The sequence below is a fragment of the Lactuca virosa genome, chromosome 3, assembly GCF_052849685.1.
Source record: "Lactuca virosa cultivar CGN04683 chromosome 3, Lactuca_virosa_CGN04683_v6, whole genome shotgun sequence".
Taxonomy (NCBI): domain Eukaryota; kingdom Viridiplantae; phylum Streptophyta; class Magnoliopsida; order Asterales; family Asteraceae; genus Lactuca; species Lactuca virosa.
Window position 1 is genome coordinate 370,419,852 of NC_136428.1, and position 12,215 is coordinate 370,432,066.

Consider the following 12,215-nt stretch of genomic DNA (forward strand, 5'->3'; position numbering starts at 1 on the left):
CAAGAAACGAAGACGAAGATGTTGAGTCGGGTATAACAAAAAATGATAGAAACACAATCGGTGATTCAAACAAAAACGGATATGAAAATCTTGAAAATGAAAGCGGATGACCTCGAAGGCGAAGATTTGGAGCTATTTCTTGCGATGAAGGAGTCCGTTCGAGTCCAACGTAGGAATAGGGGATAGTTTTTTAGTTAAACTTGGTAATTTTAGTTTTTTTTTTATTTCTAATGTTATTTTTATTTTAATTAATGTAATTTTTATTTCTAATGTTATTTTTATTTTTTTATTTTAATTAATGTAATTTTTATTTCTAATGTTATTTTTATTTTAATTAATGAAATTTGGTATTTTAAATTAATGAAAACTAATATTTAAAAAAATAAATTATATGATTTTTTTTATGTATTTTTGAATTAAATTTAAATAAAAAATGAGGTGGAGTGGTATGTTTAGTGATAGGTATCCCATGATTAGTTGTAGGGAGCGCGGTGATGATGTGACATCCACCAGTGATTAGTGGTGGGTATAACGAATGACCTAAGATTTAAAAGATAGATATAGAATCATGACGGTATATCGTGTCAACCTTTGTTATCTTTAGTTGGAAATGATCCGTACAACCTTGCCAAAAGCTTTCTAAACAAGTCAAGCAATATCGTGATGCTTTAAAATCAACTCGTTTGAAAGACCGGAGGCGGGATGAAACAAAACCCTCTTCCTTCCCACGCACACACAAACCACTTCACCGTATTCCGCCATGGATTCAGCCAGACACACCTGTTTGAAACTTCAAATCCCCCAAAACCCTCATCCATTCTTCATCAAAGGCACCTGGTTTCCTTCTCACTTCAATCTCTCCATCACCGATGGCCTTGACGCTTGGACTTGCAACGGTATCAATAACTCACTCCGATCTTATCAAAGCAACGTCATTGATCTCAATTTTAATGGTATTTTGCAGCATCAGAAGAGGAAGTGAAGGAGAGAGCTTCTAATTGGGACCAACCTACATCGGAGTACATCGATTTGTCGGAACGCTACCTAGGGTTTCAACAGCCTGATTCGATTTACGGGTTTGCTGATGCTGCTGGAGGCAATAAAAGAGTAAGAACTCAAAAATCAGTCATAACTTTTGTTCTAATTACCTTTGCACAAAAAATTTCATACGTTCTTCCTTTCAATTACTGGATTCTTTGTCTTCTGAATATACTTTCTAGTGATAAAGAGGAAAATTTGAAGTTCTAGAGATCAATTATCAGGGAATTCTTTATACTTGTAGCTAAAGATCCATTATGTAATAGTTTTTGTGGGTTTTCTCCCAATTTTCTTTTGCAATTTGGTTTGATCGATCCATAGGTCTTCAAAAGTTTTTGAATCTTTCTCTTTTGATATATCATATCCTTTTGGTGCCAAATCCTTTGCAGTTATCATGGACATTCAAGAAAGAAGGTACAAAGCTAGAGTGGCGATGGAAGTTTAAACCAGCTGAAGATAGTAAGAAGATAACCGCAGGAATACTTGACTTCTTGATGGATGCTAACATACGCCTAAGTGTAAGATAATGCAATTTCATTTCAATTCATATCTCAAACTTGTCTACTATTCTTTTATTATTACTTGATAACTGCTGTTTTAATAAAATAGGAGGAAGTTGTGATGAAAACAAAGTCAAATGAGAAACTTAAAACAGAAGCTGAAAAATGTCTAGCACAAAGTGAGAAGTTTCAGAATGAGAAAGCAGAGTTTGAAACCACAATTTATTCTAAGGTATTAACTATTAAAGCATTAAAAGCAATGTACTTATGTTCTTTTACCCAAAACTACGTCGTTTTGAGTAATTATATACCTAAGCTTTTTCATGTTATGTAATGGAGTTGTAACGATAAAATTGTTTTGGTTTTGGTTTGAATGGTGTAGTTTCTTGGTGTATTGAACTCAAAGAAAGCAAAATTAAGAGAGATGAGAGAGAAAATGTCAAATCAGGAAAATAATGTTAAATCAGAGGAAGAAGAAGAAGAAGAGCATGAGGGAGAATCCAGTGATAGAACAGAGACTTTTGAGGGTGATAGTGAAGATGATGACGTGGAGGAAGACACTGCCACGAATGTCACCAGCACTTCAGAAAACAAGCCACGTGGTAGAAAAAGAAAGTAAAATACATCAATTTAAGATAGATATAAATATTTGGCTCATGTTTTACTTTTAGAGGCGAGATGTAAAATGATGTAGCTGTTTTTCTCAACCCTTTTTTTGTGTTAAATTTGACATCATCACCTCAATGTTCTTCACCAAAAAATTTCAACTTAAAAGAAACCAAATTCCACTAATGTGATCTAATAATTTTAGTATGATCAAAAGCACCCATCTCAAAAGTAAGAAAGTTTCACAGATTTAGATATTGTTTGAAAACCTACTGGATAAGATAGTTTATGAATTAATAATGTTTGGTACAAATACTTTATAAATTAGGTTGCAATGCAAATAATAAACATTTAAGATATATAACTAAAAAAATAATAGATATATATATATATTTTGAATATTTATGAAAAAGCTTTATAAGTTTGTCAAAAAGTATCTCAGATTAATTTATAAACTAATTTATAAGCTAAATAAGCTATTTTTATAATTTTATCATACGACAAATTATAATAAATTACTTTGTTTTTTACAAACATGCAATAAGCAATGATAGTAAGTGGTATTTTTTAGGGATGTGCATACGATAAGTTGGACCGGACCGAACCGGAAAAGCCGGGATTGGACCCGGACCAGACTCGATATTCATATTAGTCGGCCAGTTATTGGGTTTTGTTTTTTTCCAATAATCGGGTTTCGGGTTTGGACCGGACCGTACCCGGAATTCAGGATATAACCCGGACCGGTCCGGAAAACATTTTTACCCTAATTCCTTTTATAAATAACAACATAAATTTAAATTATATAGATAATGATATTGAATTATTAAAATATGTCTTTTTTGAATATGAAACTAAAGGTAAAAATATTTTTTTGTTGCTGTTTTTATAAATAAACGTATCATTTTTCTTATTAATAGTGCTTTTTTTATTATTAAAAAATGCAATTTTTTTTAAATAAAAAGTACAGTTTTATAAATGGTGCGGTATTTTACAAATAAAATAGTTTAACGTAATTTTTTTATTAATAGTGTTGTTTTTTTATTTAAACAAGCAGTTTTTTTTTATAAAAATGCAGTATTTTTGTTAAAAGTGTATTTTTATGTTTTTTAAATGTTAATTCAATCCAAAACCCGAAACCCGGTTTAGTACCCGGAACCGGACCCTAGAGAGTTGTGACTTCCTTGATACGCGTATGGGTCCTGTGCTTTGAGTAGTACGGGCCCATACTACCTTCCACACCTACCCATATTTGTCTCAAGTATCACCACAACACCCTACAATATACATATACATAGCGATCGATAAATCCTCACTCCTAGAGGAATGCTAAATATCTCAGAACTGGCCTCCCGGCCTCTCACTACCCACCCATCCACCAACTGCCACACGACCCTCCATTGGTGCCAGTTAACTATTACATGAATACAATCACATACCACATGACATAAACAATCTTAGACTAAAAGATTTAACCCTATAACGGTTGGACTCAGACAAGAGCTGCGCAGCAGGACCAAATCCCTTACCCTAAGACCATTTAACCCATGTAGCATGTGACTTAGAGTATTCACTCAATAGTTAGTTCACACGCAAAAGAGTCACAAACAATCAATTGAGGTACTCTACATAAGATAAGGCATCAAAGATCAGGCAATTCTATCATACGAGTCCTGAGGATCCCTATCTTATTACTAGCATGTTGTTCTAACATATCACAATATCAGATAACTTGTATGGTATTTTGGGGTCTACTTACTGGCTCCGGCTGATCGTACCATCTGCATCCTCCTTTACTTATTTCGAAAACCTTTTGAAAACCATTTTGAAAAATCCCTCCTTGATTTGAGACTGGATTCACACGAATGTTCCTCCAATTCACTCAAACCAAGGCTCTGATACCAACTTGTAACACCCATAAAATTTGAGCCAATTTAAAACATTTTAAATCATTCAAAAACCATTACGTTCATACAATTCGTTTTCAAAATAGTTTAAACATCAGAGTATCCCCCAGAACCATATCATATAAATCATAAAACATGAGGAGCGGTACGATCACGCCTTCGCCTCGCCACGATCTCCTGAAGTACCTGAAACAATACACTGAAACTGTAAGCCCGAAAGCTTAGTGAGTTACCCCCAAAATACCAACCACACATATCATACTCATAACATATCACAAATAGAACAGCCATGCACATCGGGTCTACTGTGTGACTGGTCCGCCCGCACCGGGCCTTCAGTCCACCTGGTCCACCCTCCGAGTCTAGCCATGTACATCGAGTCTACAGTGTGATTGGTCCGCCCGCACCGGGCCTTCAATCCACCTGGTCCACTCTCTGAGTCTACAGTATGACTGGTCCGCCCGCACCGGGCCTTCAGTCGGCCTGGTCCACTCTCCGAGCCTCGGCACGTCTGGTCCGCCCTCTTGGGGCCTTCAGCCTATCCGGACCGCTCGCTGGGCCTTTGGAATATCCGGTCCGCCCTGGGTATGTTGGCCTTCATCATAAAGCAGGACCCGCCTCAACCCAACCCCCGTCAAACAACCATGTGCACATATAACAATCAATCACATAACAAATCCTTAACCAGACTATCGGTCTAACAGATCACATAGCATATCAACATCCTAACCAGGATTCCGACCTAACCGGTCACTAGCATAACATTACCCTATATACCGGGTACCGACCTTAACCATGTCACTAACATAACATCATCCTAAATACCAGGATGCAGATCTAGCAAAGCAATAACATAACAAACACTACCCGGATTTCCATCCGATAAAGGGCCAGCCTTGGTGCCGTAGACCCTGTCGATATAGTGAGGATAACTCACCTGCAATTGCCGACTGAAGAGATAAGACCAAGCTGCTCCGACCACCGACACGAACTTCACCACAGAACACTACCAAAGAAACAATTCCATAACTACCAAAATTACCAAAATACCCTTGGAAATCAAACTGGTCAACTCTTGGTCAAAGTCAAAGTCCTCAGTCAAAGTCAACCTTCCTGGTTGATTCTACTCGCCGAGTCGACCCGTCGACTCGTCGAGTTCCTACACTCAGAAACTTCCATAACACGACTCAACTCACCGAGTCGCCCCAAGACTCGTCGAGTCCAATGATCTCCGAGTCCCATCCTGACCAACTCATCGAGTCACCCCTCGACTCACTGATCTGCGTCTTAACCAGAAGAGGTTAGGGGTTCTGCGACCTGACTCGCCGAGTCCAAGGCAATCTTCAACAGACTCGCCGAGTTGTTCTTCAACTCGCCGAGTCCATGCCTATGTTCATACAACTCGTCGAGTACACCCATGTGACTCCCCGAGTCTCTCCAGTTCTCAATCCATACAGTGGCTTTTCGAGCCATGCAGGGGCTCCAATCCATAGATCCACTCTTCTACAGTCTAACCCTCACATAAAGTTGCAAACTTTACGTGAGACCAAGGAGATATAGGCCCAAAACACATTAGGGCTAGGGTTAAGGACTAGGGGGCTTCACCAACAACTCTTAGACAGATACTTTATGACATTCTGGACCAGCTCAAGTCTAGATCTGAGGTAGCAACCTCAGATCTACCCTCCAAACCCGAAATAACCTTCAATCATACAAAAAATGCCCCAAATCTCAAACAATAATAGATCTAGATGCAAAAGAGCCCAAGCAACAGATTATTACCTCCAATATAAGCTCTAACTGAAGTAGATCCCGGATCTACACCACTCCTTTGCAGCAAGCCTCTTGATCTTCAAGACTCTTTTCAAGATTTCCTCCTCCAAAGCTTTATTCTCTCTAATAATGGAGGCTCACTCGATTTCTAGGGTTTACAGGCTCTCAAGAGTGGTAAGGAGGCTGAGGAAGGGATATAACATTCTTTATATAGGGCACCACCCCCGGGATTAGGGTTTTCTCCCTTCAGTACCAACTTGTCGAGTCCCAGCCTCCGACTCGGCGAGTTGGCCACTTATTCCGCGACCCAAAACCCGCTCCGACTCGGCGAGTAAGAAGGCCTACTCGTCGAGTCCCTTCCTTCAATTACACTTTGCACCCTTCAACTTCTTGCTTCCGAACTTGGGATGTTACAATTCTCCCCCACTTAAATTAGGCTTCGTCCTCGAAGCCTACTGCAGTATACGCTTCAGAACAAACCCCTTACACTGCAAACTCCGATATCTCAATTAACTCAGGTTCTTGCCAACCCTACTACTGCATCTCTCTTAACATAACCTCTTCTCGCCTAGCATCCCTTCCAATACTCCAAGCCGACAACCGACCTTTTCTACTCAATGTCACCATATATCAATCATGTATCACTCGATGATACTACCCCTTTTTGTCAGGAACACACTTCCGTGTCCTGCGAACGCTAGGTTCCACAAACACCCACTGCGCTCTGCCACAACACTAATCCATCTTCCTTCGCCCAAAATTGGCGGTAACCCTGATAACTTGCAACCTGGAACGAATCCTCATGATGGAATACCCCATATTGGAATACCTCCACATACATAACTCAAGCCTACAACCATTCTCGGAACTAAGGACCTTGTCCTTGCGTCACTCTCGAACCCTTCGGTTCGACACCACGGAGTGCAACCCACTCACACCTCCCTATCACGATCTCTAGGTCCTTGACCTCCGACTGTAATATCCTTATACAGTCCTCAGCAGCGGTCCAGACTACTCTCGAGTCTGTTATCCTGCTGACTCACCTTCCTCTGTCCCAATCTCCAATCTGGAACCACTATCCTCCTCCTCTTCCAGGGAGACTGAAAACATGCCTGCACATCATCCAACATTGCCACAACCTCAACGGGCATCCAACCCGTATGTGCTTCCATACATGGTACAATCCCAGTGCTTACTACCAATAACCGAAGCACTTTCGATCATCCTTTTACTCTGCTGCCTTCCTCTCAGAGGACCCAAACTCCTTCCGGAGCTACATACATTTCCTTTCCAGGAAGTCTACTCAACAACCCTTACCGCACTTATAAGTTTCACTGAGCTAAACTCCACTCTACACTATCCATGTAGAGCAACTGCTATTCTCGAACTCCCATATACTCCGAATCCGATCACATAATAAACTAGGCCCACGCACGGCCTCCAGCCAACTTCATCATCATGATCAATACTTGGGGCCAGACCATATCGATTACTATTACATGGCGACATATTTACTCATTCTCCGCATACAGATCTACTAACACATCCAGAGTCTTCAGCATGACTGGACCGCCTTACCAAGCCTTCAGCCTATCTGGACCACTCTCAGAACCTTCAGCATGTCTGGACCGCCCTCCTGGGCCTTCAGCCTGTCTGGACCGTTCCCCGAGCCTTCGGTCTGACTGGTACGCCTTTTGGCCTTCAGTCTATCCGGACCGTCCAAAACTGTCGTACGCCATCCTGAACCATTCTTCCTGGGAATCTCTCCCATACAATCTGTTCTAGCCCTCTTAGGGGTTCCGAACTCCAGTTCCGTTCCCGGAATCCTTTCCATGGCCTAAACCCAGGCCTCACATCGACCAACTACCTTACCTGAAACCATGGTCTGTTCCCTGCCCCACTTGTCTATCACTTTCTCGAATCATGCCACACTCTCGGCTAACAACACTGATAAATCTAAGCAGCTAACCAACCCTGAATACTTGCTGTTTTTACCGGAGAATTTTCCAATTCTCCCCCACTTAGTGCACCGACTACTAACCACCATTGTCCAAAACCGGCATAGCTCAATCGCCCTTACTCCATATATTCCCCTTTAACCATGAACTGACTCCCTCGGGAGTGAGTAACCTTCACCGAATAACCCTTCCGCCATCGCACACCCGAACTCCAAGGAAGTTCGAACCTCAACTGAACACTTCTCGCATCGCAGTTGCTATTCCTAGCAACGAGATCATAAACCTTATCTTTCGACCAAGAGTCCTCCTGAACGCTAACTACAACTCCTAACTACTAAGATCCTCAATCATACTACGAAACATGCGGAACAATGCAGACAGATTTACAATACCACACCAATAACAAGATAACAAGATGGAAACATACCCGCAACTGCATCTGGCTCTGTCCTGACCTCCTCTGTTGTAAGCTGGAATGCGCGTCCCTTAGCCCTCGGAGGCTCCGCTCCACCCTGACCCCTGCCAGTAATCCTCAAAGTGGCCGGTGCTGGAGCCTGCACCGGTCTTGCAGCAAGCTGTGGACAGTTGACCCTCAAGTGTCCCACCTGATGACAATGATAACAGATCCTCATATCCTGAGCCGGGACCGACTGACGGCAGTCCCTCGCATAATGTCCCTCTTTCCCACACTTGCGACACACACCACCGGACCTACAAACTCCGGCATGACCCTTCCCATACTTCTCACAAGTGTGGCTACTCTGACCTCCAACCCTAAAGTCAACGGTTTTGGACCGTTTCGGCGCCGGCTGCGACTGCACCGGGGCCTGCCTCTGCTCTCGCAACTACAACTCCATCTCTAACTCCCGCCGCCTGACGGCCTCCTGCAACTCTAACAAGGTATCACATCTCTGTGTGGACACAAACTGCCTGATGTCCCTCTTGAGCATACTCAGATATCGGGACATCTGAGCCTGCTTCGAAGCAAACTCCGGGCAAAACATCGCCCTCTCAGTGAACATCCTGGTGATCTCCGTCACCGACTCTGAATCCTGCTTCAGCTCCAGGAACTCCTGAGCCAACCTCTCTCTCTCTCTCAACCCGTGGAACATAGCGAGTGCTGAACATCTCCCGGAACTGATCCCAAGTAACCGCAGCCCGCTGCGCATCAGAATAAGATCTCGTAGTCAACCTCCACCAATCCTTCGCCCCGAGCCTCAAAAGGTTCAGAGCACACCTCACCCTCTGATCCGCAGGGCATGAACACGTGAAGAAACAACCCTCCACGTATGACAACCATCTCATAGCAACGATCGGATCCTAAACTCCATCGAAAGTAGGGGGCTTCGTATTATCGAAGTCCCGATACTGAAAACCTCGACCGGTTCCTCCCCCTGCCACTGCTACAGCCGATGTAGCTGCCGCGGCAGCCACCTCCGCAAGAGCTGCATAGCGCTCATCAAAGTACTCAACCATGGTAGTCTTGATCGACCCAAACATCTCCGGCAACTCGGCCCGGAACATAGCAACAACCTCATCATGCAGGATCTCACGAATCCTGGCATCCAACTCGTCCGTACTCATCTGACCAATGATCTCGGGTGGTACTGACCCATCCTGACCACCCTCTCCCGATCCTGATCCCGAACCGGATCCTGCCCCGAAACGTCTCGTAATCGCCATACTGCAATACACCAACGAGACCCTTAGACACATCACATATTCACACGGGGAATTATCTCATAACCGATACCCTAGAGAGTTGTGACTTCCTTGATACGCGTATGGGTCCTGTGCTTTGAGTAGTACGGGCCCATACTACCTTCCACACCTACCCATATTTGTCTCAAGTATCACCACAACACCCTACAATATACATATACATAGCGATCGATAAATCCTCACTCCTAGAGGAATGCTAAATATCTCAGAACTGGCCTACCGGCCTCTCACTACCCACCCATCCACCAACTGCCACACGACCCTCCATTGGTTCCAGTTAACTATTACATGAATACAATCACATACCACATGACTTAAACAATCTTAGACTAAAAGATTTAACCCCACAACGGTTGGACTCAGACAAGAGCTGCGCAGCAGGACCAAATCCCTTACCCTAAGACCATTTAACCCATGTAGCATGTGACTTAGAGTATTCACTCAATAGTTAGTTCACACGCAAAAGAGTCACAAACAATCAATTGAGGTACTCTACATAAGATAAGGCATCAAAGATCAGACAATTCTATCATACGAGTCCTGAGGATCCCTATCTTATTACTAGCATGATGTTCTAACATATCACAATATCAGATAACTTGTATGGTATTTTGGGGTCTACGTACTGGCTCCGGCTGATCGTACCCTCTGCATCCTCCTTTACTTATTTCGAAAACCTTTTGAAAACCATTTTGAAAAATCCCTCCTTGATTTGAGACTGGATTCACACGAATGTTCCTCCAATTCACTCAAACCAAGGCTCTGATGCCAACTTGTAACACCCATAAAATTTGAGTCAATTTAAAACATTTTAAATCATTCAAAAACCATTACGTTCATACAATTCGTTTTAAAAATAGTTTAAACATCAGAGTATCCCCCAGAACCATATCATATAAATCATAAAACATGAGGAGCGGTACGATCACGCCTTCGCCTTGCCACGATCTCCTGAAGTACCTGAAACAATACACTGAAACTGTAAGCCCGAAAGCTTAGTGAGTTAGTTACCCCAAAAATACCAACCACACATATCATACTCATAACATATCACAAATAGAACAGCCATGCACATCGGTCTACTGTGTGTCTGGTCCGCCCGCACCGGGCCTTCAGTCCACCTGGTCCACCCTCCGAGTCTAGCCATGTACATCGAGTCTACAGTGTGATTGGTCCGCCCGCACCGGGCCTTCAATCCACCTGGTCCACTCTCTGAGTCTACAGTATGACTGGTCCGCCCGCACCGGGCCTTCAGTCGGCCTGGTCCACTCTCCGAGCCTCGGCACGTCTGGTCCGCCCTCTTGGGGCCTTCAGCCTATCCGGACCGCTCGCTGGGCCTTCTGAATATCCGGTCCGCCCTGGGTATGTTGGCCTTCAGCACAAAGCAGGACCCGCCTCAACCCAACCCTCGTCAAACAACCATGTGCACATAAAACAATCAATCACATAACAAATCCTTAACCAGACTATCGGTCTAACAGATCACATAGCATATCAACATCCTAACCAGGATTCCGACCTAACCGGTCACTAGCATAACATTACCCTATATACCGGGTACCGACCTTAACCATGTCACTAACATAACACCATCCTAAATACCAGGATGCAGATATAGCAAAGCAATAACATAACAAACACTACCCGGATTTTCATCCGATAAAGGGCCAGCCTTGGTGCCGTAGACCCTGTCGATATAGTGAGGATAACTCCCCTGCAATTGCCGACTGAAGAGATAAGACCAAGCTGCTCCGACCACCGACACGAACTTCACCACAGAACACTACCAAAGAACCAATTCCATAACTACCAAAATTACCAAAATACCCTTGGAAATCAAACTGGTCAACTCTTGGTCAAAGTCAAAGTCCTCAGTCAAAGTCAACCTTCCTGGTTGATTCTACTCGCCGAGTCGACCCGTCGACTCGTCGAGTTCCTACACTCAGAAACTTCCATAACACGACTCAACTCGCCGAGTCGCCCCAAGACTCGTCGAGTCCAACGATCTCCGAGTCCCATCCTGACCAACTCACTGAGTCACCCCTCGACTCACTGATCTGCGTCTTAACCAGAAGAGGTTAGGGGTTCTGCGACCTGACTCGCCGAGTCCAAGAACAGACTCGCCGAGTCCAAGGCAATCTTCAACAGACTCGCCGAGTTGTTCTTCAACTCGCCGAGTCCACGCCTATGTTCATACAACTCGTCGAGTACACCCATGTGACTCGCCGAGTCTCTCCAGTTCTCAATCCATACAGTGGCTTTTCGAGCCATGCAGGGGCTCCAATCCATAGATCCACTCTTCTACAGTCTAACCCTCACATAAAGTTGCAAACTTTACGTGAGACCAAGGAGATATAGGCCCAAAACACATTAGGGCTAGGGTTAAGGACTAGGGGGCTTCACCAATAAGTCTTAGACAAATAGTTTATGACATTCTGGACCAGCTCAAGTCTACATCTGAGGTAGCAACCTCAGATCTACCCTCCAAACCCGAAATAACCTTCAATCATACCAAAAATGCCCCAAATCTCAAACAATAATAGATCTAGATGCAAAAGAGCCCAAGAAACAGATTATTACCTCCAATATAAGCTCTAACTGAAGTAGATCCCGGATCTACACCACTCATTTGCAGCAAGCCTCTTGATATTCAAGCCTCTTTTCAAGATTTCCTCCTCCAAAGCTTTATTCTCTCTAATAATGGAGGCTCACTC

The 12,215-nt window shown here is 43.4% G+C and overlaps 1 protein-coding gene across 1 annotated transcript; it reads left to right on the forward strand.

Moving 5' to 3' along the window:
• The first annotated feature begins 604 nt into the window (after positions 1-604).
• On the forward strand, positions 605-2,330 carry LOC145167644 (DNA repair protein XRCC4-like). Its single transcript, XM_079086880.1, has 5 exons — positions 605-896; positions 965-1,107; positions 1,428-1,556; positions 1,648-1,770; positions 1,921-2,330. Exons 1-5 carry the CDS (start codon positions 761-763, stop codon positions 2,155-2,157), a joined length of 768 nt encoding a protein of 255 aa, XP_078943006.1. The 5' UTR covers positions 605-760; the 3' UTR covers positions 2,158-2,330.
• The last annotated feature ends 9,885 nt before the right edge of the window (positions 2,331-12,215 follow it).